Consider the following 25,666-nt stretch of genomic DNA (forward strand, 5'->3'; position numbering starts at 1 on the left):
TTTCAATTGCACATGGAGTCAAAGTCCCCTCTGTACTCTTTCTTCCTACCTAGACTCTTCTTGACCACTGAAACCTCCCACCATAGCCAACCACTTTGCCTCCCCCTCTGCTGCTCCACCAGCTTCTCTTCCTCTTCTCTTATTGCCTTCTTCCTCCTTTCTAATTAGTATCATACATTTTCCACTAATTTCCAGTATCTCAAAAAGCTGTGCTCACTGTCCTTGACCTTTCCATTTTAAATATTGATTTATCTTGAATTCCTAGTCGGAGTTGGGCAACATAATCCTGACCTTCAAAACAGTCTTTATGTGTCAACAGCCTTAACTTCATTTGTCCAATTAGATCTATTTGAAGGGATGGGATGAATTAAAGAACTTATTTCAGTGTCTTTATCTCCATTATCCACTATTATCATTGCTTCTAATGTCTGATATAAATAAATCTAGTAGACTTGCTTAAGTGTGGTAGCTTCTAAAGTTAGGCCCATTTCCAGACTCCCAGAGGTGCCCGGAAATCATGCACAGGAATCCTACCCATTCTCACTGCTGCTTTTAGTTTCTTAGCAGCCATATGTTACATGCTAATGGTCTTTCACTTAAATAGTCAAGAGATATTTTCCTCCCACTAGTTTACCCAGCATGATCTTTACAGGAATAAATGTGCCCACGAATCTACATGTCCTCCCACTTTCTGTAAAGGAAGACCTCCCCTACCCATGGTCATTCTAGAGAGTTTAGATGAGAGAATGTGATTTGATCATCAAGGCCAGTAATTTATGAATAACAACACTGCAAGTTGGAATTCATCATTTCTACCAAACATTCTGATGACAATGTGGCCAGCCTACACTGCCTACTGAATTTAATAAATCTACACTTCTACAGGAGTGTTCCACTTCACAGAAGTGAGAAACAATTTCTCTTCTCAGGATCAATTAACAGCACCACAGACATACCCTACTCAAAAACTGGCTACTGATCACTAAGGTCAGTAATTCATGAATAAGAACACTGCAAGTTGGAACTCAGTATTTCTACCATTCTTATGCTGCATCATCTAGAAGTGTATCATTAGCTCCTACATTAATTAACCTGAAGATTCATGAAAGCATGGATCACACAGAGCTCTGCTAGCTCTACAAAATGACCCAAAAGATTACACCACAACTATTTTGCCCAATTTGTAGCTCCTGGCAACGTATGGCTACCAAACACTAAAAATGTACTCTGAATTTATAGATGAAATAAATACAAAGTACACACCAGATTCCCAAAGACTTAGTATTAAGAAGGTGAAAATTTTCAATTTATACATTGTACAAATGAAGAAATATTACTTTCGACATACTGAATGCAAACTTTTTAATTAAAATTAACTACTTATCTCCTATAACTTGCTAACACGCGGCTCATATATTTTTATTGGGCACAAAATACTATAAATCCTAGTTTCAAATGATGCCTGCCAGGGGTTATAGCTGTAATCAAGGCTAAACAAAATATGCTTTCAAGCTTTCACCTTGAACCAGGTCAGAAAACAAACTGCTTTCTCCCCTTGCTGCTACTACCAGTGGGTTCCAATCTCATGAGGATGGTTAATTAAGAAGTCGCTGGATCTTGAGGCACAACCTCTTCAGTTTTTATCTCATTGCTCTTCCACATAATACTTCCCTGGGGGATAAATCTGTGCCATCCATGTTCCTGTAATAAGACTCAGGCCCGACAGTTTTCAGCACATGTTTTTGCTTCTTTAAACCCAGAGCAGATCAGCATCCAATTTCCCTTAGAGCATATCAGAAGAAAAATGTCTAGGCATATTGAGTAAAAACTATTCTAAAACGTGTCTTCTGTGTCCACTGCTGAAGTGTGCATTGAATTGCACTTTCTCAACACCAGCAATCGTTCAACTAAGTTGAGCCCCATCATCGTCTTAGAGGAGTCTGAGCTGTTTCTCCAGAGCACAGCTTCTCTGCCCCCCTCACTCGCATAGATGAGAGCATAAAGGTCAAGGGGTACGTGATCGCCTTTACACACCGAAGTCATACAGGTTGTTTCGAACCAGATTTTTGTACCGTCCATCACACTGGCTGAAGTTGTACAGACCTATATCCAGCCCCCTTGACCCTTCCCTGCTGGTTCAGTTCCTCACAGTGAATGAGACTTACTCTGTTCGCCATTTAGCTTAAGTTTATGTTTTCAAGAAAATGATGCCTTAGAAACCAGGGTTGTTCTCAGAATGTCCTAACAGCTCAGGACTGATGTCAATCCACTACACACAGAGAGTTATATAAAAATACACAATAGAAAAGAAAAAGGTTGTTCATTCATTATGTTTCATTTTTCAATAAAAAAAAAAAAAAACCTTTACTTGAGAAGAGCAGTTTTGGTCTCAAAGACTTTAAAATAAATAGTCCAGAATGAATGGTAAGAAATGTAGTCAATGAATTGTTTTGTTAAACATATATTGTAAAATCGTGAAATCTTAGTATTTTGATAATGAACTTTCCAATTTAATATGCCAATATAAGCAAATACTCATGGAGAAAGTTATTTTGTCAGTTTTAATGATGTATTTTAAACATGTGGGTTGACATAATTTAAATACTATATTATATTTCAAAATTAAATGACCTGCACACATAATTTAAGTTACTGAGATAACATGTTTCCATTCAGGGATGCAAATACCTGCATAATTTATTAAATCCTAAAAATAATAATATACAATTTACATACTAACAAATGAATTTATATACATATCTTTTTAAAGACAGACAATTTCAAAGCATACAATAAATTTGCCATAAAATTGTTTTGGAGGAGTCAAAACATGGCCACATAAATGAACATATTTCCTAAAGTCCTGAAAAAAATGACTTCCATTTTCATTTTTCTTGCCAAATTACAACAGTAGTCACAGGTAACATGGAAGGAAGCTTTATTTCAAGGTGATTTTAGTTGTCGTATTTTAATTGCTTCCACTCAAATCCAATTGCTTAATGAATCTTAGAATTGAAATGTTTCCAGTAATTATATGCTTTTGTCTTTCAGGTGGAATTGCCTCACCTTCATAATTCTAGAAAACTGCTTCATACATTACTGAGTCAACCTTTCTCATTTTCTCACTTTTTCAATCCATAATTATTTCCATTTCTCACTTTCATATTTTATAATATGCACTTTATTGAGCAGCTACATTTGTAGACCCAATGCAGTTTTCAAGTTGAACCAAATGTTATTTTATTTCTTAAACTAATACAAAAAAAACTATCATAGAATATTTATACCTATAAAATATATTAATTAGTACCTTTAAACTTCTAGTTTTACTAGCAAAAAAAGACCCTTGTTATCAGTAACCATTTATTCTCACATTCTAAAGTATTCATTTATTTTACTATATATTAGTTAATAACATATTTCTCTATCATAAAGATGTTATAATTGTTAATTTTACTTTGAATTTTATAGTTTTTAATTAAACGTTTTATGTGTATGTATGTGTGTTTGTGAGTTTATTTGTACCGTGTGCTTGCAGTACCTATGGAAGCCAGAAGAGGGCAGTGAATGGCCCGGGGCCAGAGTTACATGCAGTTATGAGCCACTATGTGGGTGTTGGTTGGGATCCAAACACACATCTGTCAGAGCAGCAAGTACACTTAACCACTAAGCCATTTGGCCAGCCCCAAATTTAGTTTTTTTTTATGTAAATATATGGAAATTTCTCTTTCATTTACCATATTTAGAACTAATAGCATAATTTCAAACATTATTTATGAATTTTAACTTTATAACATGTTTATTATTTACAATTGATCTTAGCCAAAGAGGCAAAAAGTGATAATAAGTTTACTGTTTGAACATGGAGTAAACCTCTTTCAAATTCTATTCATAATTCACCAAACCACAGTATTTGTGAAGTAGCTGTCCACCCATTACAGCATGTTCTTATCTTGCAGCTCTTGCAAACAGGATAGTATAAAACAGAGACACAGTATAAAAGATAACACAAAGCAAGCAGCATTTTCTGATAGGCTGTATCTTCCAAGGAAGTAACTAGAGTTGTAAGAAATAAGCATTAAAAGGTTGTCTCCAGGAGAGAGAAAAACTCAGTCAATGATTCTGATGTGTATTTCCCTTTTGTTGGGTATTTGTACACTTAAACTCATAATCAAAAAATTCTAAGATACATATATTTAAAATAAAATCTCTCAATAGCTTTTTCTTACTCTCATATAGATACTTGAGACATGTAAACACCACAGAATTTTCATCTCTCTATTCAAACTTCATTTAGGAGTGTCATATTAATGAGCATTCCTCCATGAGGTAGCAAGATAAGGACAACCTCAAATCAACTCATCATCATGTGCTTCAGCTATCTGTCCTTCATATTAAAGCAAACATATGTCATGATAAGGGCTAAGCCGTGATTCTGAAGTCCCGCACTGCATGCCCTGTTTCCTTACTAAAACTTCTCCTGGTGTTTTCTATCAACAGGAAGATGAGGTGAGGGAGAGCCGGTTCAGCTTCACAGCTTATGGGATGGGGCCATGTCTGCAAGCAAAAGATGGTGTGCTTCCCAAAGGCCCCAACCACGCTGTCCAGGTCATGCCAAAGAGCCCTGACGAAATGAGGAAGGTCTTCATCGACCGGGCCAAGAAGATTGACACCATCTCCCGAGCCTGCTTTCCACTGGCGTTTCTGATTTTTAACATTTTCTACTGGGTTATCTACAAAATTCTTAGGCATGAGGACATTCATCAGCAGCAGGATTAAGTCTCTGAAGGCATTACAAAAACACTGTAGTCAGAAGGGAGTTTCCCTGCCATCAGAGTGGGTGTGTGTCCGTGTGATATGCAAGTGATAGCCAAGGCATCAAAGCAGCACATGGGGAAAGAGTTTATTTTGATTTTCTATGTAACATAATGAGAAAGATTGGTTCTTTTAAGGGATACAAAATACACATTGTGGGGTCCTGTTTCATATTCCCGCAAGATGATCTGTTTCCTCCATAGTGTCAATGTATGTTGTGTATGTTATACTAGCACATACAGTAAATAGGATAACTACTTTGGCATTTCTTGATTTTTAATCCAATTATAGCAAATAATGTGGAATCAAGATTTGCACAGTAAAATTCATGAAACAAGTATAACAAAATGATGAGGACAATAAAAAGTAATAGTTTGAGGTATATAGTATATTTAAAAATGAAAGTAACAAAATCATTCAGTGGCAAGTTCACTTCAGTTAGAACATAGGAATATTGTATAAACAACATACAGTAACAAAATATTAAATTGGATGATCAAAATAAAAGCCACTGTTTAGGATACTAAATATGTCTCTCTGGAAATTTAAAATAAACAGCTTAAGCAATCATATTATATAAAAATTCTATGTATCTTTGCATCTCTAAGAATGAAGATAAAGATACTGAAGACAGGCTTTGTAAATAAGTGTTACATTCATTTTTAATTAGTGCCAAACACTTAAATTTTTAAGCCAACATGGTTTTTGTTGTTGTTGTTAAATTTAATAGTAGCTTGTCTGGATGTTTGGTGATTTCATGTAATTAAACAAAATTCAATAAGATTTTTCTATTTAGTTTAGAATGAGACTTTAAATATTAATTATACTAAAGTACTTACATTTTGATATAAACAAATTCAAGGAAAAGTAAAAATAGATTCATGAAAGAATTTTAATAAGAACCATTTTCTCATGAAAGTTACATGCGCAGCAAATACCATGGGTTTTAGTCCTAAATGAGTGAAACGGATCAACTGTATCCAGGGAGATTGCTTTAATCTTTATGGGTTAATGAATTAAAAATGTAGTCATTCACAAGTTGTGAGAAATTTAAAAACAATTTTGCTTGTAATTTATCCTTGGCCCATGGCATTTTCTCAGCTGCCATGCCCTAGTCTTTCAGTCCCACAGCAGTTACTAGGAGAAAGTGTGTAACAGAATTCTTGGCAAAATTAATCCAAGCTCTGATTCATTTACTCATTTTCTTAATTATGACTGCCATTCATATCATATTTGAAAAACTTTTAGAGTGATTTTAGATATTTTAATTATTGATTAGTCTATAACATTATATAAAGTGAAAACATCAAGAATTTTAAAAAAATCTCAGATGTGTTGTAGAAAAATCAACTGTTTTTTAACCAAATGGTACTATTTTCTGACCTTCAACCACTCAGAAAACTCAAAGCAGAAACTGCCATCTAAAACTAAAAACTTTTCAATGTCTCTGTAGTTTGATGAACCCAATAATAGATTTTAAAATTAACTGTTTTTTAAAAAAAAATCATGCTAAGCAGTGTTTGCTAGTAAAAAGCAAAATATCGCTTTTATAAGTAATTTACACAAGGTAAGAACATTGTGTTTGTGATTACATGCAGTCAACAAGTAAAATAGTTTGTTATTGTGTGCTTCCTTTGCTTAAAAAATACACATCTAAAAGTTAAACATACATATCATCCTTTGCCAGCTATGACCCATAACCATGGAAATATATTCATGTATTAAATATTAGAACAAGATATGTTGTTTATGCTGAGAGTTAGCCAGAGGGTTTGAAGTAATGATGAACTACACCCCTTCAATGTTGGCAAAATGCTTGCTTACATTTTTCTGTGCTTTATATATCTTATTTCAAAAGTTTCCTGACATTACTTAAATTGAATAAATCCTGCCAGAAGCAAACAGAAAAAAATAATGATCACAAACACTCATATGCCCCAAAGAAAACCACAGGTGTGACTAGCCATCATATTTGAGGTCATTAAATGTCTGGGTTTTTTATCTCTAAAGTTGAAAGGTAATATATGAACCATGAGAAAATTTGTTGAGAATGACATTAGTTCTATAAAAATATTGCTATCTCAAAAGTACATATTCTTTATCTTTCCTTATAAATAATTCTTCTTTCTATTACACTTACCCTGTCTTCCAACACAAACACTGAAAATAGCCTTCTCTTATGAGGTAATCCTTACAAGGCAAACAGGGATGAATCAAAGGGACTTAAAGGAATGTGTACCCTGTAATGAACCAATGAGATATTACAGAACCTTTACAACTGGAATAATAACAACATCCTGAAGTATTTGCCTCAAAAGGCCTCTGTCAAATGAGATTTTTTTTTCCCTTAGTACTGAGGATTGGAAGCAGAGCCTGTCAAATGTTAGGGAAAAAATTACTAAGCCCCAACTCGAGTCCAAAGACAGAATCTTTTAAATGAAAATCAGAAAAATATCAATGGTAAGAAATAATATAAATACCATATACACTAACTGCCATTCACTTAAGATGGAACTCCAGTGCCAACTCTCTAAAATACTCTGAATTAGCCATATTAGAAGCTATGAGGAGGTTGTACATGATATTTATTTTATTTAATATTAAAATTTATGCATTTTAACTTGAAATATTTGGTTCCACAGTACACGTATATTTAGGTAATCTGTTTTCTTTTTAGTGTAGATATACACAACTTTTTCTTTTCTTTTTTTTTTTCTTCCGGGGTCTAGCCTCGGCTCAGGGTCAGGTCCTAAGAAGGGGTGTTGGTGCAAGGAAAAATTTTGACATCCGGGTAATTTGCCCTCACGTGACCCTGAAAAGCTTGAGCCATCTTTAATTATTCTTCGACAGAGTGTTTTTCTACCAGACTTACATGAACAGCTTTATAATTGGCTCCTATTTTTGACTTTTAGGAAACACACCATGTTTTACAAAATACATCATAATCATTATAAAACCCGCCATTGTTCTCTTTTATGCTTCCCCAAATACACCTCCCCACCCCTACATAACCTTTTTCTAGACATAGAGTTCAGCATTTTTGCAGGCTTAACTAAATATCAAGCCAGACACATTCTGTTCTCACAGCACTTCTGTCAGATACTTGCGGTTACAAAGTTAAAAAGTGGTGGACATGGGTACAATGCTTTAAGGACAGCAATATTCAAACCCAATCTTTTATGTCTGAAAGATATGTCTTTGTACAGATTTCTTTTCTATAGGAGGGTCCCATATCTCAATCTCTCTACAAAAGGTAGACTTTGATAAGGCACTGTGTCTATCCTACCATATTTACTTCTTCCACCAATATAAACTCCTATGTATAGTAAAGAAGGATCCATTCATCCCCCATTTTGCATTGTATTTTTTCCTCTTGTAGCATACCAGATCCTACCAATGATTCTATGCTTGGTATCCAGGGAACTTACTCTCAACAGTTGACACTATGAATATTCCTGAGGCATTTTTCCTACTTTGTGCATACATGCCTTACTCTTCTTTCCAGAACTGTAAGACATGGTTAATATTCCAAGTGTTGTTTTTTCATATGTACCTATTACTTCCTGCCACTACAGTTCTATGAGTCTTCTTCTCCACATGGTGGTCCTATCTACCTTTTCCTTAGAAGAATTATTAAAAGCAAGATCCGTTAATTGTAACTGCCTCTATTGAATCAAAGGGGTTCCCAGGATTAGGAGTTGTAATTAGTAATTCCAGATTTAAAAAAAAAAAATTAAAAGTGTCAGCCTCTTGCTGATACTAAGAAAAAAAATTCTAAAAACAAACAAACAAAAAAAATAGAATATCCAGTGGAAATGACAGCTACTGTGTGCATGATTAACAAAGTAAAACTAAAAATCACCAAAGGAATCAACAATGTGATAAGAGAAAAAAGAGCCTACAAGCTGCATAAACTCAACAAAGCCCTGTGTGGTTGAGGGTTCCTACCAAGTGACACACGATCTCCACAGGTCTTGCCTCGTGAAGATCCACTGGACAGGCATGCATATGCTGATCAAGACTAGGCTTCATGGCTTCTGACACTTTCCCAGTCACTACAAGATCTAGATCTTTCTTTATGACTTATGGTAGCTATCAGAACCACTGCAGAAATGGGACAGAGATGTTTGACTCCATTTCAATTCTCTCCAAAAGTTTTTCCATAACACATACCCAAAAAGCTAATCCAGCTCTCAGCTGTGCTACACACAGAGAGTATCATGAATGGCTTAAATATTTACCTTATGCCATAATGAATTCTTATTGTATGGATATAGTCTAATAAACTTAATTTTAAACTTTGAATTATAAATGCATGAGAATCCATATATACCTATTACATGATCACATGCATTGATTTTATGAATATCCAGTATCTATATAAGATATTGGAAGTTATGAAAATTGTAAAAAGTAAACTATATTCTTGACAGAAGGTGGTGAGTTCTTAGCTACTCTAATAATTTTGTAACTAAACAGACTATTTGGATATAATTAGGTGTATCTTTCATGTAGTTTTAAAATTACATTCATCTCATTTTCTGAAAACATCGTCTTCTATTCTTATTGTGATATAACTTAACTGCTAGTTAATTGGAAGAATAGAATATAGTCACTAAATTTCCTTTTATTTATAAAATGTACACTCCATGAAACTGACCTATGAGAATATGAGAGGTAAGAAAAGTAAAATAAGAAATATGTTTAGGGATGGAGAGATGGCTCAGAGGTTAAGAGCACTGGCTGCTCTTCCAGAGGTCCTGAGTTCAATTCCCAGCAACCACATGGTGGCTCACAACCATCTGTAATGAGATCTGGTGCCCCTCTTCTGACCTGTAGTCATACATGCTGTATACAAAATAAATAAATAAATCTTTAAAAAAAATATGTTTAATATCAAAATTTTGAAAATGGAAGCACTTCAATGCAATCCACTCCAAAATAGATTTCATACATTTTACAGCGTATACAACATCATAAACTCTATATTAGTAGCATATGCTCTGTCTTTCTCAGACAAATTGGTCAGTATTTATTGATACTAAAAAGACAAAGACAATAAGACAGTGGACATTTTGATCAGCATATTAGGAACACATTAGTATGATTTCTAACCATGTGGCAATTTAATTTGACAATCAACCCAAGGCAATTATAATCAATGAAAGTACAACCTATAAACATAAGAAGTATTTTACCACAGTGAGGAGATTGTTATAGTAGTGATTAAAAAACTTTTATCTCATCTTTGAAATTTCAAGGCTCTTTTAATTAATACCTACCAATCGAGCACAGTTATAACATATATTCCTGGCCTGTTAATTTGTATTCATTTTTAACAAGATGGTTCTGATTGTATTGCCTATTGACTTTAAGGCTGAGCAACGAGCTGCTTTAGAGGTATCAATCCTTTTTGTTCTGTGGCTTTGAGGAGACTGTAAACTTGCAGTAAATTGCTGGCTTTGGGGCATTTGGGGGAAAGAATGTAGTTATCAAAACTGCACAATATTTTAAATGTCACATTTGAAGTCCTATAAAACTGGACCCAAGATTGTCTAGCCTGCACCAATAAATCCATAGAAGTTCCCAAGTGCAGTGTTTTTCAAATAATTTTAAGAAGACCGTCTTAGCTGAATGTATGTGAAAAATGAATGGGTAGTGGAAAGTATTGACACAAAGTTTAGAATTCTATGAAAGACTTACATGCTGAATATAACAACTGAGTCATATTCTCATCAATGCCTTCAGAATTCATTACTGCATTTTCTTTGGGGTCTTACAATTCTATCAATAACACTACATTACTTCCCTTAGGAATGTGGCTCAATGGAAGAGTGCTTGCCTGGCACCTATAAGATCCAGGGTTCAATCCAACACTACTGATCATAATAATACACTGTTTAAACTGTCTCCTAGCTCTCATATATAGAGAGAGGGCAGCAGCCTCTTCCATTGTAGCATAATCTGTGTAAGCAAAGATTAGCTGTAATCCCAAAATGATGTTTCCTTTCTTAGAGGAAAATTCCACTTCATTCCAATTAGAGTTCACTGTACAGTTCCTAATACCCACTGCCACTGTTTTTGACCATTCAATATCCTATTACTATTAATTCATTTAAGAAATTCACTGCAACACTTTGACAAATAGTAAGATGTATTCCGTCATGCAAAATAGTGAATTATTAAATTGTTTATTTAGTAAAAAAATTGGCAAAAGTTCAATGTAAATTATTTGCAGTAACTTAGTCTCTACCTCCAACTTAGCAATTATTTTAAATTAATAATGTATGAAATATATTTAAGATATAAAGATATGTAAAATCCTGGAAAGAAATACAATTTTTTTTAAAAAAAACTATGAAACAAACATAATGATTTTTATTTAGAATAAAGGAGTAATTAAAATATAATGATCAATTATGTTTTTATTTTAAGCAAAAATATCTTCAGAGAATACCAGTTCCACACAGAGTGTCTATCCAAGCTTGTTAATGTACTGGAGGGGTAAGGAACTCTGAATTAAATGCCAAAAAAGGATTCAGATGTAAAACTGTACTTGAACTTGTTTGAATAATTTTGCATTTCTCTACTGTTTCATCTTTATGAATTATGCAAAGGCTTTTCCTTAAGCTTACATTTAAATGTATGATGAGTGATGATACTTGGGGAAAAAAGTGGTGAAGCATCTTGACATTTTAGGGTTATTATGGAATGTAGTGTGGGAAACAAAATAAAAAGAAATCATGTCATATATTTTTTGATGAAATCTCTTTACACAATGTGTAGTGACTTCATAATATTAGTGAGAAAAATATTCTAAAAGACTATTCCACAGAAAAGTATTGCTATTTTATTATGCTAATTATTTTTCTGTACATCTAAAGTGTATCTTCCTGAGTGGGATACTTGAGTCTGTTGTTCTGTCTAGATTGATGTCACATTTTTCAGGACATTGAGCTTTAAATGTATTAAAATGTGATGCACGGTTTTATCAAGTTGCTTTTTGTTATATTACATTCAGTTTCATTTTGCAGCTAACAAACTCTCTAATCAATCATTAACCTATGAACAATGTATGGTCTTCCTCATGTAACTGCAGATAATTTAATAAAAATTATAATAAAAATGAATGTTTTTTTCAAGACTGTGATTCTCTTTTTGTCTAATTATCTATAGAGAAATTCTTTAAAAGAATTATATTATCTTATGTTTAAAAACCATACTATACTTCTCCCATTAGAAACTATTACATCTGGGGTTTTAAAGCCTAGGATATATCACTCAAGGAAGATTGATAACTGTCAGGGTGCTTCCTTTTTTTTAATAACAAAGAATAAAAGACCTTGCATAAATGTCTAGCTTGAGAGCCCTTTCCCTAAAAAATGTTTATTGGCTAAATCATTTCCAGTTGATTTGCTCACAGACATTATTTCAAGATAGAGTTTTTGGTAATTTTTTATTTTTTTAATCTTCAAATTTATCTTTCGCTTGTTCTTCACACAATGAGATTTGAGTGTCCTGATAGCACAATGCTGGTAGTGCAATACAAACAGTACAATATCCAATGACAGAAACGTTCACGTATCAGATCATTTAAAACTGTTATTGTGGGGTATATATAGGATTACAACACGTCTCTTACTGTTGCAGAACCTAAAAATTATTTTTAACAACCTTTTCCATAACCTTATAGATTTACTGCACAAGATTCAGTAAAATTTGTAGATTGGAAATTCTTTGCTAAATTGATACATCTTTCCTCAATAAGTTGGTCTTCATTAACTGTTATAATGGCTCTCATCTTAATATCAGAAAAATCTCTTGAGTGAAACAGCCAAGGCATTGGGCAAAATCATCTCAAAGAATAAGGGCTAGAGGTATCTATCAATAAAATATATAAGCAAAAAATACAAATGAATTGTGATTATACTAACAACATAGAGAAATTTACTTGTGGACTAGGATTTTTCAAGTCAACTTTATTACTATAATTTAAAACTGCCATCATTATCCTGACTATGTTTACCATTTTCATTAACACCAAACATTTAGTTTGCTCATACTTTCTCTCAGTTGACTTTTGCCAACAATTGTTTCCTTCATTAATCAAATGACTTTTGAATTTTGTTTCCTCTTCATTACGCTCTATAAATCAGTGTGGCCAATTACTCATTCATGGCATCTTAAACCAGAATGAACGTATGGGTGTAGAACTGTGGTATGCTAGAAATACTTACCTATTTATAGTGTCTCCTGTTTGAAACCACACACTGTGCTATCCAGCTGGTTCTTGTCAACTACTCTACTAACCTCTGAAAATTCACTCGAGTAAACCAAGCTAGCATGTTATCTAGAAAATCAGCCCATGTGTAAACTAAAGCACTGAAGGTAAACTTCATCCAAGAATATTTACAACAGGAATAAACACTCCTCAGCATAAAACTGGGTTCCCTTCTGAGTATGACAAGGACAATTGGGGACTAGTGCATAGGCAGAGGTCAATGGGTAGAAAATTACCGAGGAAATATCAGTATCAGAGATAGCCTAGCCAAACTGACTCAGCCACATTCTTGATGAAGGCAGGGTGAAGGGAAAGATATGATGGGTGAGGAAATGAAGTTTTACCAGATATCAAGGGTAGTTGGATTTAAAACATAAATAACCTGCCAGAATCCTTACTAAACATGAATTACATAGTCCAAGAACAGATTATTAAGTTAGAGAGTACTCACAAAGGGTTCAGAGAAGAAAATGACCAAACTTTGGTCAAGGAAAGAGTTTTATGTCCCTCAGTGATCTGCTTATATAGTACAAGGTTTTGTTTTTTTTTTTTCTGAAAAATATGTTATCCACATAATGAATAACTAAAACTTGAATGCCATATACTCACCACTGAGCAGCGTTCTACTTCCTGATCTCGTAAACAAAACCTGTTCTCAAACCATTCATAATAGATTCATTTTTTCTATGTCAATGGCATGCTGCTTTTCTTTGAGGAAGGAAAGAAATATAAAATTCTTCCAAATAAAATACTACAAAAATTGGATGGGTATGGTATTATTGACACAAATTTACTCACCCATGCCTAAATAATCATTTATTTGTGTGGCTTGATCTCATTCTTATTTCCAAGAATCAAACACATAATGCAAATGCATGCACATATGTGTAGCCGGAAGGTTTCTCAGGTCCCGCTTGACCCCTCAGTCCTGCATTTTTCCTGTCCCAACCAGCCCTGTGGTCCCTCAGCTGCTTAAAAAATAATCATTCAGATGCTTAATATTAATTACCAATTGTATGACCCATGGTAGGCTTCTTGCTAGCTAGCTCTTGTAACTTAACCCATTTCTATTAATCTATAAATTGCCATGTGACCTAGCATTACCAGCCTGCTGACATCTTGTTGCTCCCTTGGCAGCCACTAGAATCTCTCCTTCCTCTCCTTTCTTCTCTCCATGTAGTTGCTTGGATTTCCTGCCTGTCTCTAACCTGCCTTGCCATAGGCCAATGCAGCTTTATTTATCAACCAATCAGAGCAACACATATTCACAGCATACAGAAAGACATCCCATAGCACGTATGTCTACATACTTAGGTAACACAGAGAAGGAGAGGGAAGCAATCTAGAGAATCAGAGAGAGCAAGATCATTTCTTCATTTTCAAATTGACCTCACTTGAAACCTATATCCTGTGGACGTTGTTGCTTAAAATGGAAACATGTATTAAGAATCAAAAAAGATGGGATAAAAGTAGCAAACAGAGTTCTTATATTGTCAAACTTTCTGACATAGAAAAAGGAGCTCAAAGCTTAAGTTCTACGTGTCAAAAAGCTCCTTAAAATAGATGAAATCCCTTGAAAGATGTAACTGCATTCCATCATATTTTATTTCATAAATAGCAGATTCAATGTAAGAAGCATAACTGTTTTCATTTCTTGGTGTCTCTTTTGTCTTCTTAGAGTTTTAAATACATATACTGTATTAGTCCATGCAAACCTCGATGAAACAGGAAGGCTCCTACTTTCAGAAGCAAGGCAGAGAATAAAATAACATCTCAAGGAACTGCACAACACAGGAAAACAAAACAGAACAAAAATCCAAAGACATTTAATTTGCTTTTACTGCTAGGGCTTTCACAAGTAATCAATAGTCCCTGATCAAGACATAATTGTTTTATAAAATGATGGGATTTGAATTGATACTTTATCTAAAGCCAATCCAGTATTAGATTTGCATTTTTTTTCTTTCAAGGGCCAAGAAAAACTACAAGAAGTGGTAGTAGAAACGTCCATATAATTGACTTTAAATCACATCCTTCTTCATTTACTGATGTGGGATTAGTTGCTTGCAATAGCTTGTTTACACTGTGAAAGTTAAATAGTGAAAGATTGGAATGACTCATGAAGACGCTGTTATTTTAAGTGACAAAGAAATGTGCAGAAGAACATCATCTCCGAATAACTAACAGACATTGCAATGTATTATAAAATCAAATATAAAGATGAATTAATGATGTGGTAGTATTTAATGTTGTTAATATAGTTCCACTAATTGCTCTGTTATTACCAACCACATCTGCCTTTCAATGCACTATATTCTACGTTCTTTTCTTAATTGAATTTATTACTTGTGTATGTATGTGTGCATGTACACAGTCAAGAGCATGGGGAAATATGGTAGTATTTTATAGTAGTGTATGAGTGTTCAGAGGACTACTTTTAAGATTAAGTATCTCTTTCCATCATTGTTTCCAGGTCTTAAATTCATGACCTCAAACTTGTGGAGAAAGTACCTTTACTCACTAAGCCATTTCTCAAACCAATTTTATGTTCTTAAAATGTAAAATATTATGATCTCACATGCACACTGTCATTGCATGTTTAAGCCCCCATGTTATCAAAATATTTGATTCTCATGATTCAGAACTATAAGGAGAGTAAGAGCTGGTATTGTTGTCTATTGTAATGTTATTATCTACTCTCTATGTTACTTAGTGAAGTGGCTGAAACTCCTGGAACATTTTAGCTAAGCGTTACAGCCACCAACTTGGTTCTTATTAAAAGGTTTTCACCACGTTAGTAAATATTACAGGTAGTGATAAGATGTTTCCTACACCTGCACAACTTTAGCTTCAAGCAAGCAAGTTATCTGAAGTGTATGAAGAGCAATTTACACATTTAGGATAGTAGATTTGCATATCTGTAATATGAAATTTTAGATCACATGCCTAAAGTGACTAGATTTGCAAATACAAAACACTGCTTTAATATCTTGCAAATTTACAAGGAACCTAAACCACAAGATGACTCAGTGGTATGGAAATGATAAATAACATTAAAAAAAATCCAACAAGTCTAATTTCACTGATGACTGATGACAGTGGTGTGCCATAAAGGACATATATTAAAGTAAAAAAAAAATAACATATGCAATGAGTCAGATAATTCTACAGTGTTAACAATATTACTAAATAACAATGTTAACTAATGTTACTAAGTAATAGTTTTGGGTAGTAACCAACTTAAAGGTCTTGTTTTACAAGTAATAAAATGGAACCTAAAGAAATGAAACAATTTTGATCAATATTTGCAGTCACTAACTATTAATGTCAATATACATTCTTGATCTTCACATTGTAGTAAGAAGGATTAGAGACTATAAAATAATTTAAAAAAAAACTTGAACATTTCCTATAGTACTGATTTACCATGAAGTATAAGAAAAATGTACAGTGAAAAATTTAAAGTTCAGAGAAGTGTAAATTATAAAAGAAAAAGAATCCCAATGGTTCAGTGGAAAATCTGCCAAGCCATTAATTTCTCTTCCAATTGCTTTTCAGTTCTGGTGTGTGTGTGTGTGTGTGTGTGTGTGTGTGTGTGTGTGTGTGTGTAATAAACTATGGTCAAGAAAATGCGCAAAGATCTGGTCACCTTGTGTAACCTAACATTAAACCATGTTCCACTTCTCTGTGCTTTATTCATGGTTTTCTAAAGTTGACCAATGCCAAAAATTGGAAACACTAGATGAAGTTAACTTTATTTTAAAAGAGAAGTAGAATAAACAAAGATAATTCATATGTAGTTTCTCCAACATTCCAGCATGAGAAATTTTCATCTTAAAATATTGACTTAATTGGTTTAATTTCTTTGAACAAGTTAAATCACCACTAATACTACAGAAAATGCAATCCAGGTTTGTAAAATATGTATGATAAATAATCATATATCTACATATATATAATACTAAGATATGTTATCAAAATAATCAGTTTTAGTTCCAGCTATGTAATACTATTTATTTTATTTTGTTTTGGGGTTTAAAATCTCTACTGCCAGAGGCTGAAAGATTTCTCAGTTAGTAAAGGATTCCCACACAAGCATGAAAAACTGACTTTGAGTCCCCAACACTCAGGCATAGCAGTGAGTGCCTATAATCCCCACACTGGGGAAACAGAGGCAGAAGAATCTCTGTGACCTGGTAGCCAGTCAGTCTAGCTGAATTGATGACATCCAGGTTCAATGGAGGACTTTGTCTTAAGAACTAATGTGAAGAGCGATCGAGAAAGACATCTGATATCAACATCTGGCCTCCACGTACATGTTCACATACATGAACATGTACACACATACACCACACAGATAGTTTTCATCTCTAAGTCATAAATATCTTTTTTAAAAAATGTGTCGGGTGTAGTAGCACACACCATTAATCCCCACACTCAGGAGGCAGAGACAGGAGGATCGCTATGAATTCAAGGCCAACATGGTTTATATATGGAGTTCAAATCATGTGTATATATGCATTTGCATGTGTGTGTCGGAGGGGGGGGTGTACTTGTGTGCAGTTTGCCACAGAGGCCATAAGAGAGTATCAGATCCCCTGAGTTATAAGCACTAGTGGCTGTGAGTCACCAGACATGGGTGCCAGGAATTGATTTCAGGTCCTTTGAAAGATTAGCAAGTACTCTTAACCACTTAGTCACCTCTCCAGACCCATAAAACATGGTTTTAAAAAGTAAATAACTTGCAAACTTCATCATAACAGAAAAACATAGAAATTGACATCAGCCATGAAAAGCCATGTTGAGTTTGCGAAGATGCATCTCCTAAAGAAAGAGAGGTCAGGAAATCACTTGAAATAAAATGTTGTTTATGAATTAATTTGAGCATTTCAGAGTTGTTCACCTTAAACATGTACGTATTTACTTAAGTATATGTTTGTTCTTTAAGAGGCTGACATTACTTTTATTTATTATTTGATATTTGGTATGAAAGCTGAAGCCATTTCACTTTCAGTTTCAGTATATTTACTAATAAAATATTCCTACAATGTTGTTGCAGTCATTTTTCAAAACCTGAAAAGCAAACACAAAATCAAAAAGACAGTGATGGTTAAAATAAGCCACGTAGGTTTTACAACAGAAAGTGTTTTCATATGACTACTGACAAGTTAGGAACTATTATAAATTCAGCAAGACAAGGGTTCAATTAAAAGTCAGCCAAATATGCTCCGCTCCTTCGCCCCTTGCACATTTACCCTGCCCTTGTCATCTCGGGGTTTTAAAGTTTACATGACACTAATTAGGTCCAAGGACCCTGCTCAGGAGACGTTTAGTGGAAACAGAAAAAATGCTAAGCAAAGAAAAATCTCACACTGAATGAGACAGTGAGTCTGCAGAAAGCCATCTAAACTCAGGGAGGAGTGTCTCTTGTTAACTCTAAACAAGGTTGCTTCTCTCCAGTCTTCTCTAATGGGAAAACAATTTAAAAGCCAAGAAAGAACATGTGTGTTCCTTAGATACTAAAGACTAATGGTTTCTACAATCTCCATCAATGGAGGAATTAAAAGAAAAAAGTTTAGGGATAAGAATCAGGACCAACTGAAAATTCACATGTTCATTCTGAACTATAACTTTAGTATTACATAATACATATTTCCTTTGTTTACACTGTACAACCATTAAAATTGCATTTCTCATGGAAGGGATATTTATTATTAAGTAGAACCAATCATTATTTTATTCTTTAAACCTGAACAGCAATAATTATGGTCATTTTATAAATAAATCAATGGAATCTCCCCACCTAATAATTGCTGGTTATTATGAAAACAGATAATGTTAGGGTGTTAGCTTAGCTTCCTTAGTTATTGTTTTAAGCTAACTGTAAATATTTTTGCCTGGATATAACACCAAGCTAGTTTACGGCATGTGAATTTTCCTAGTCCCCAAGTCCTTCCATATTAGAGAAAGTTGCACTATTATTTTTAATAAATCAAGTTTATCACTAGTGTGCATCAAACACTTCTCAACATTCAGGAGTTATGGCCTCCCACACACATACCTTTAGGTAGGGAAATTTAGAGTAAAAGGAACTATAAATCAAAATAAGAGTAAATATTTAATGTGGTTTGAACGATTGCTAAAATACAAAATTTCCTATAAAGTATCACAAAAAAATATTATAAGGCAGACTTTAACTGACTTCTAAATGTTGCTCATATTGTTGCCAAAACTTAAATTTTCACATACTGTTGCCACGATAAGGCTGGAGTTGTTTTATTCTTTTCTGTTACCTCAATTCCTTCTAATTCTATTGCCCTGGAGTTTAATTGGTGAGACATGAAGAAAACAAGTAAGAGCTTTACCAACATTTGCATTATGTTCCCTTGGCAACAGGATAAACTTGGAAGCCACCTGCAGTATCTTGACCATTATGATCCTTTTGTAATAGCGCATTTTACTGGGACACATGTAACTTAAAATTTGAACAAACAATGCGTGAATGTGGCTACTTGGATAAATATTGCATACATCTGAGGTTGATTCTGAGGTCACAGTAAATTGTATCACAATCCAATATATTAAAACCAATGAGAAGATGGATCATGCTGAAAATATGTCAGCAATTTAGTGGGAATTGATACTTCGCATATACTAAGATAGCACAATGAAGCAGGGAGATGGAGGTCAGATTGATGTTATGTGTGGACTTAAAACATGTATATAGTTTCAACCACATAATAAATCTTCACATCATAAAACAATCAATTGAAAATAGAAAAATGTTATTTACTGTGGGGCAAAAGCAAAGTAATACAGAAATGTTTCTCAACAGTATTACATAACAATGTAAGTAATCTTTTAGAAGAATTGCTCTTCATGCCCAAAGCTGTGTTACAGCAATTCAGCCCTATGACTCATACCTTCTGACATAAACAAAAGACTAGTTAATGTGCATATTCCTCTGAAAGTCACCATGACTTGCCATGATATTAGCATATGCTACATTATGCAATTTTACAAACATCTCATTGCTGTGGGATAATTCTTCTACCAATCATTATACTCTGAGGTTGCCAGCATCCCAGGCAACCAAGAGCTTAATACAAATATGTAACAAGATTTCAATTCTTTTACTGTATACAGCTGTGATGATGGATATTGGAGACCTAATTAGGAGGCAAAAGGCAGGTAGTAGATTATAGAATCCTGTGCTTCTAAACATGACCACTGAGAACAGAAAGTGGATTCTGTCATGTTTTGAAGAGCAGTCCAGAAATGTTGTTGAGACCATCAGTATTGGAACCTCACCATCTTAATCAGATAGCTAGGGTGGGAGAAAGAGAAACAAGTGGAAGACATCTAATAATAACAGATGGCACAGACATTGTCCACAAAATCTTACCTGTTGCTTTCACTTCTTAAAAATAAATAATAAAAAGATGGTTTTATAAATATTGTAAAAATTTTACATCAATATCTAAAAAATATCATAGAATGATACTTATTAAAATGAAATAAAAAAAGATCATTTTATGCCACACTCAGACTACCAGGATCAAAGGCACACTTGGATTAGTTAAGGTGATGTTTGCTATGAAAATATGGACAAAATTATGAATCATTGTAGCTACAGGAATATCAACTTCAAGAAAGTGATAAATCCATGATTCATTAACTTATCCTCTTCTTAAAATATGCACTTGACCAACAATCCCTTGAGAAGCAGTTGTGGAATGAGTAGTGAATAGAGTATTCATTGCAAAGCTGGTATTTCTAGAAACTGTGACGTCAATCAAGACCTACAGCAAACACCAGCAATAACTGACTATGTGATCACATTCTCATGGCTCTGTACACGGTTTCATCACTAAGGTACTCATAAGCAGTCTGCATGTAATCAGCTGCTGCTAAGATTAGTGACAGTGTCTTTGCTTTCTTGACCTTGCTTTCCCAGATACTGTCCCAAGATTTCAGTTCCAATTCTCAAGAAACAAGGTAGCTAGCTAGCTCCCAAGCTGCAATACCCAAAGTTGTGCTCTGGACTCCAAACACATAAACACACATTTTCACACTCGTGAACATGCACACATGAAAATCCGCAAATAAGTAAATGAATAAACGAGATTATAATTATCATGTATTAAAATTACCTCATTTTTAGTATGTAAGCATTATAAATACAACATGTTTAAAATTCAATCAAAGTATATGACTGGAGAATGGGTAGTTTTGTTCTTTAAACTTTTAAAATTTAGTGTTAACATAAAAATCTTAGAAAACTGTCAAAATTTGTATTTTACTTTTCTCTTCAAATATATAATACAGTAAAAACTGACAATATTTGAAAAGATAAGATTTAAATACTACAAGGCAATCTGAATGTAACTCTTTTTTTTTTTTTTTTTTTTTGGTTTTTAGAGACAGGGTTTTTTCTGTGGTGCCTGTCCTGGATCTCTGGACCTCGCTCTGTAGACCAGGCTGGCCTCAAACTCACAAAGATCTGCCTGGCTCCTCCTCTTGAGTGCTGTGATTAAAGGCATGCACCACCACACCTGGCCTGAACTTAACTCTTTATAGTAGTTGTAAACATGGAAATCTATAAGTACCAAATTTAAGTACTTAATTCATATGAATTCACATCAAATTTAAGAAAACCAACTACAAAAACAAAACTATGGAAAACTATCATAAAACAGCACTGTTTGCAAGTTAATCCAATGCAATTTGCTCATTTCTTAAAGTAGGTTTGGGTTAAAATTTAAGAATCAAAGAGAACATAAAGGCATGGGATGGTTGAGCTTAGAACAGAGACAGAGTGGAAGAGCAATGATAGAGATACCATTATAGAGGGAGACATCATGGGGATAGGGAGAAATAGGGTGCTAGGGAAGTTCCCAGGAATCAACAAGGATGAGCCCACCTTAGACTACTAGCAATAGCAGAGAGGGTGCCTGAACTAGCCTACCCAGGTAATCAGATTGGTGAATACCTTAAATGTCATCATAGAGACTCTATCCAGTAACTGATGGAAGCAGATGCAGAGATCCACAGCCAAGCAGCAGGCCAAGCTCCAGGAATCCAGTTGAAGAGAGAGAAGAGGGATTCTATGAGCAAGGGGCATCAAGACCATGATGGGGAAATGTACAGAGACAACCAAACTAAACTAGTGGGAACTCATGAACTGTGGACCAATAGCTGTGGAGCCTCCATGGGACTGGACTAGGCCCTCTGCATAGTGAGACAGTTATGTAGCTTGATCTGCTAAAGGAGCCCCTGGCAGTGGCAACAGGACCCATCCCTTGGGCATGAGCAGGCTTTTTGGAGCCCACTGCCTATGGTGGGACACCTTACACAGCCTTGGTGCAGGGGAAGGGGCTTGGACCTGCCTCAACTAAGTGTATCAGGCTCTGTTGAATCCCCACAGGAGGCCTTGCCTTGGTGGAGGTGGGAATGGGGGTGGGATGGGGGGGAAAGGCTGTGGGGGAAGGAGGGAAGGGAGGGGATTGACCTGTGGTTGGTATATGAAATGAATGAAAAAATTCTTAATAATAAAAAAGAAGAGGATATAAAATGGGGGGCTGGATTTGGATGGAGTTAGGAGGTGAAAATGATCAAAATGCATTGTTTGTATCTATGAAATTCTCAAGCAATAAAAATATTACATTTAAATAAACACAACCTGGCTCAAAAAAAAGACTCAGAGACTTTGTATGGTGTTCATAAAACAATACAATATTATTATACACACCATATTTGTCCTTAAACATACCATGTTTACCTTCCAAAGGAATTGCTAAACAGCCAAACCTAGCAGACATTGCTGTTTTGAATTTCATCACTCTGTCTATGGCAGTCATATTCAATTTTAGCTTTCTTCTCATACCACATTATGTGTTATTCTCAGTAAACTTCACCCTCTCAAAGCTTCAACAATTACCCATGCTATAACAAATCTCTATTCGGTATTAAGAACCCAATTCACATATGTTTCAAATTTTTAATGGCTCCCTTATAAATACACAAAGAAAATCATTCCTAAAACCAGTTACCATAACTAAAACCGTAATTTTCCATATTTCTTATCTATCAAACAAAACATCAGAAAATGGTGTACTTTTCGGTTATTTGAAACTTCTCACTTTCCCCATCAACCTCTAAATTCCATTGATGGGTGTCTGTTCCTCTTGATGTTTCTGCTACTCAGTTCCTAACCTTTTCACATATGGATTCCAAACTGTTTTCCCTATCTCGGGTTTTAACTGCAGGCCTAGGGCCTGGCTCTAGAAAATGGGTCATTGAAGCACTCCAGTTAAATGTCCTTGCTTAAAAAAAAATACTCAGGAAGCCTTTCATCATCTGCAAATTAGCAGCAGCCACATGCCTCACAGTGAATGCACACACGTTCCTTTTAATCCAGATACATTAAATTACTTGCAATGTTCTAAACATTACCCTATTTCAAGGGGCCCTTCACACAGCATTTACTTTAATATGTGTGGTTAACACTATGTTACCACCTAATAGTATTCTATTCCCTTCAGAAAATACTATAAAATACATTATAGAAACATACCAATTATGACAAAGTTTTGCCCTATGGTCTGTTTCTGATTTCCAAAATGTCCCTTGTAAGTGGTTACTATAGGAGTTGTGGTGCTGTCATTTATTCACGTGACTCCCCAAATTTACCTCAGAACTTTTGAAATCACTAACACTCCATTTTTGAAATTTTTAAATTTGTATGAATAACATATGGAAGCGAATAAAGATTCAATAAACATTTTAATGGTTGAAATAGCGAACCTGTTAGAGAGAAGCACTGCAAACCATGAGAAATGGCAAAAGCATAAGACAAAACGTCAACCTCAATCTTATAGTCACTATTACAGAAATCCATTCTGCAAGTATAAAGACGAGAATGAAATGTCCATGCTGCTGCCAATACTCTTCCTTCATCAACTTGATTCAATATGAGAAAGGATTAGAGAGGCTGCAATTATAAAAATACCTTTGTTTAATTTCCTAACAGAATGAAGATCATATTTGAAGTCAGTTCTAGCATACCAAACTAGGAAATCAGCCAGGCTCATAGTGTGTCCACAATGCTCAACACTGGTGACGGATATTTGTTTTATTTTCATGAGGCATTCTGTTACTAAGATGTGGCCCATGAACTGTAAGCTTCCAAGGTTAACTATCTTATACATGCTGACAAATTATTGTATAATTAATTGTGATTCCAATTGAAATCTAAATTGGTATATTTTGTACAACATGAGAAAGTCTTATGCCAACAATAGTTCATATATACATATATGTATATTAAAGTTAAAATTAAACAAAATTGAAGTTTCATGTTCTGTACTATAAAATTCTTGTTCAAGTACTATAACATTGATCTTTGGATGTTTTGGGTTTATGCTTTTCTTTCGTAAAACATCATAATACTTCAAATGACAACTAGGGTTACAAATATATTAATATATATAGTAGTTCCCCTTATAAATGAGGAATATGTTCTAAGACCTCTAGTGGAAGTCCAATCACAGACGACACAAAAACTTGAACAGATGTCTGATCTTTTTTCCTTTACTAAGTGAAGAACTTCCACCTTTTCACTTAAAGGGAGTCCTTTACTGCACCCCTTGGCAGCCCAAATTAACTGTCACAACCAGGTTGCTTTAATGATGTTATCACTAAAATCAGGGATTTCTTGAAGAGAATACTGTGATACTACACACAATAGTCAATCCCACAAAAAATGACTAAAAGTAACTAACTGGTAAGTAGCATATACACTGTGGATATGGTGTTCACAGAGTGATTCTGATCTCATGTAATTTGAAATAGAACATAAGATCAAATCATGCTGTGCCTAGAATGAGTCATGCTATGTAGAAAACAAAGGGGGGGGACAATATTTAAAACATTTAAATTCTCTCTTCCTGGTGGTCCAGTGTGGGTAATTAAAATGGTGGAAACCACACCCACGAAGAGAGGACCTCTCACTTCTCAGGATCCAACTATAAGATATGAAAATGAGCCGGGCGGTGGTGGCGCACGCCTTTAATCCCAGCACTCGGGAGGCAGAGGCAGGTGGATCTCTGTGAGTTCGAGGCCAGCCTGGGCTACCAAGTGAGTTCCAGGAAAAGGCGCAAAGCTACACAGAGAAACCATGTCTTGAAAAACAAAAAAAAAAAAAAAAAAAAAAAGATATGAAAATGATGTACCTGTCCCCGTTCCACAAGCCAGGAAATGAACTGGCACTTGGACAAACTTTACAACTTGAAATTGGTACCTGAGGACCAACAGAAAAACATGTGGACAGACAGACACAAAAGAAACAGAATAAAATCAAGAGGAACAAAGATATCGGTACAAATGGACAAGAGACCAGAAGAAAATGTGAAATCCAAGTGGTCCCCGGCTGATACAGTAAACACTCGTGAATGAAAGCATCCAAGAAGACAGAAACAAGTGGAAGGAAACCGCAATTCTCACAGAATGTTCTGTAGAGACATTTATCATTGAGACAGCTTTCTGCCTGCTTCAGCCTGACTCATTCTT

General features: G+C 34.6%; 1 protein-coding gene across 2 annotated transcripts in view; it reads left to right on the forward strand.

Annotated features, from left to right (window-relative positions):
* The window catches only part of Glra3 (glycine receptor alpha 3), a 150,797-nt gene extending 143,601 nt beyond the window's left edge, over window positions 1-7,196 (forward strand). For both annotated transcript variants that reach the window (XM_028860621.2, XM_028860622.2), the window contains one exon: window positions 4,501-7,196. In XM_028860621.2, the coding sequence (XP_028716454.1) occupies window positions 4,501-4,779 (279 nt within the window). In that variant the 3' untranslated portion in view covers window positions 4,780-7,196. The remainder of the gene's footprint in view (window positions 1-4,500) is intronic.
* The last annotated feature ends 18,470 nt before the right edge of the window (window positions 7,197-25,666 follow it).

The sequence above is a fragment of the Peromyscus leucopus genome, chromosome 17 (genome assembly GCF_004664715.2).
Source record: "Peromyscus leucopus breed LL Stock chromosome 17, UCI_PerLeu_2.1, whole genome shotgun sequence".
In the NCBI taxonomy this organism is placed as follows: domain Eukaryota; kingdom Metazoa; phylum Chordata; class Mammalia; order Rodentia; family Cricetidae; genus Peromyscus; species Peromyscus leucopus.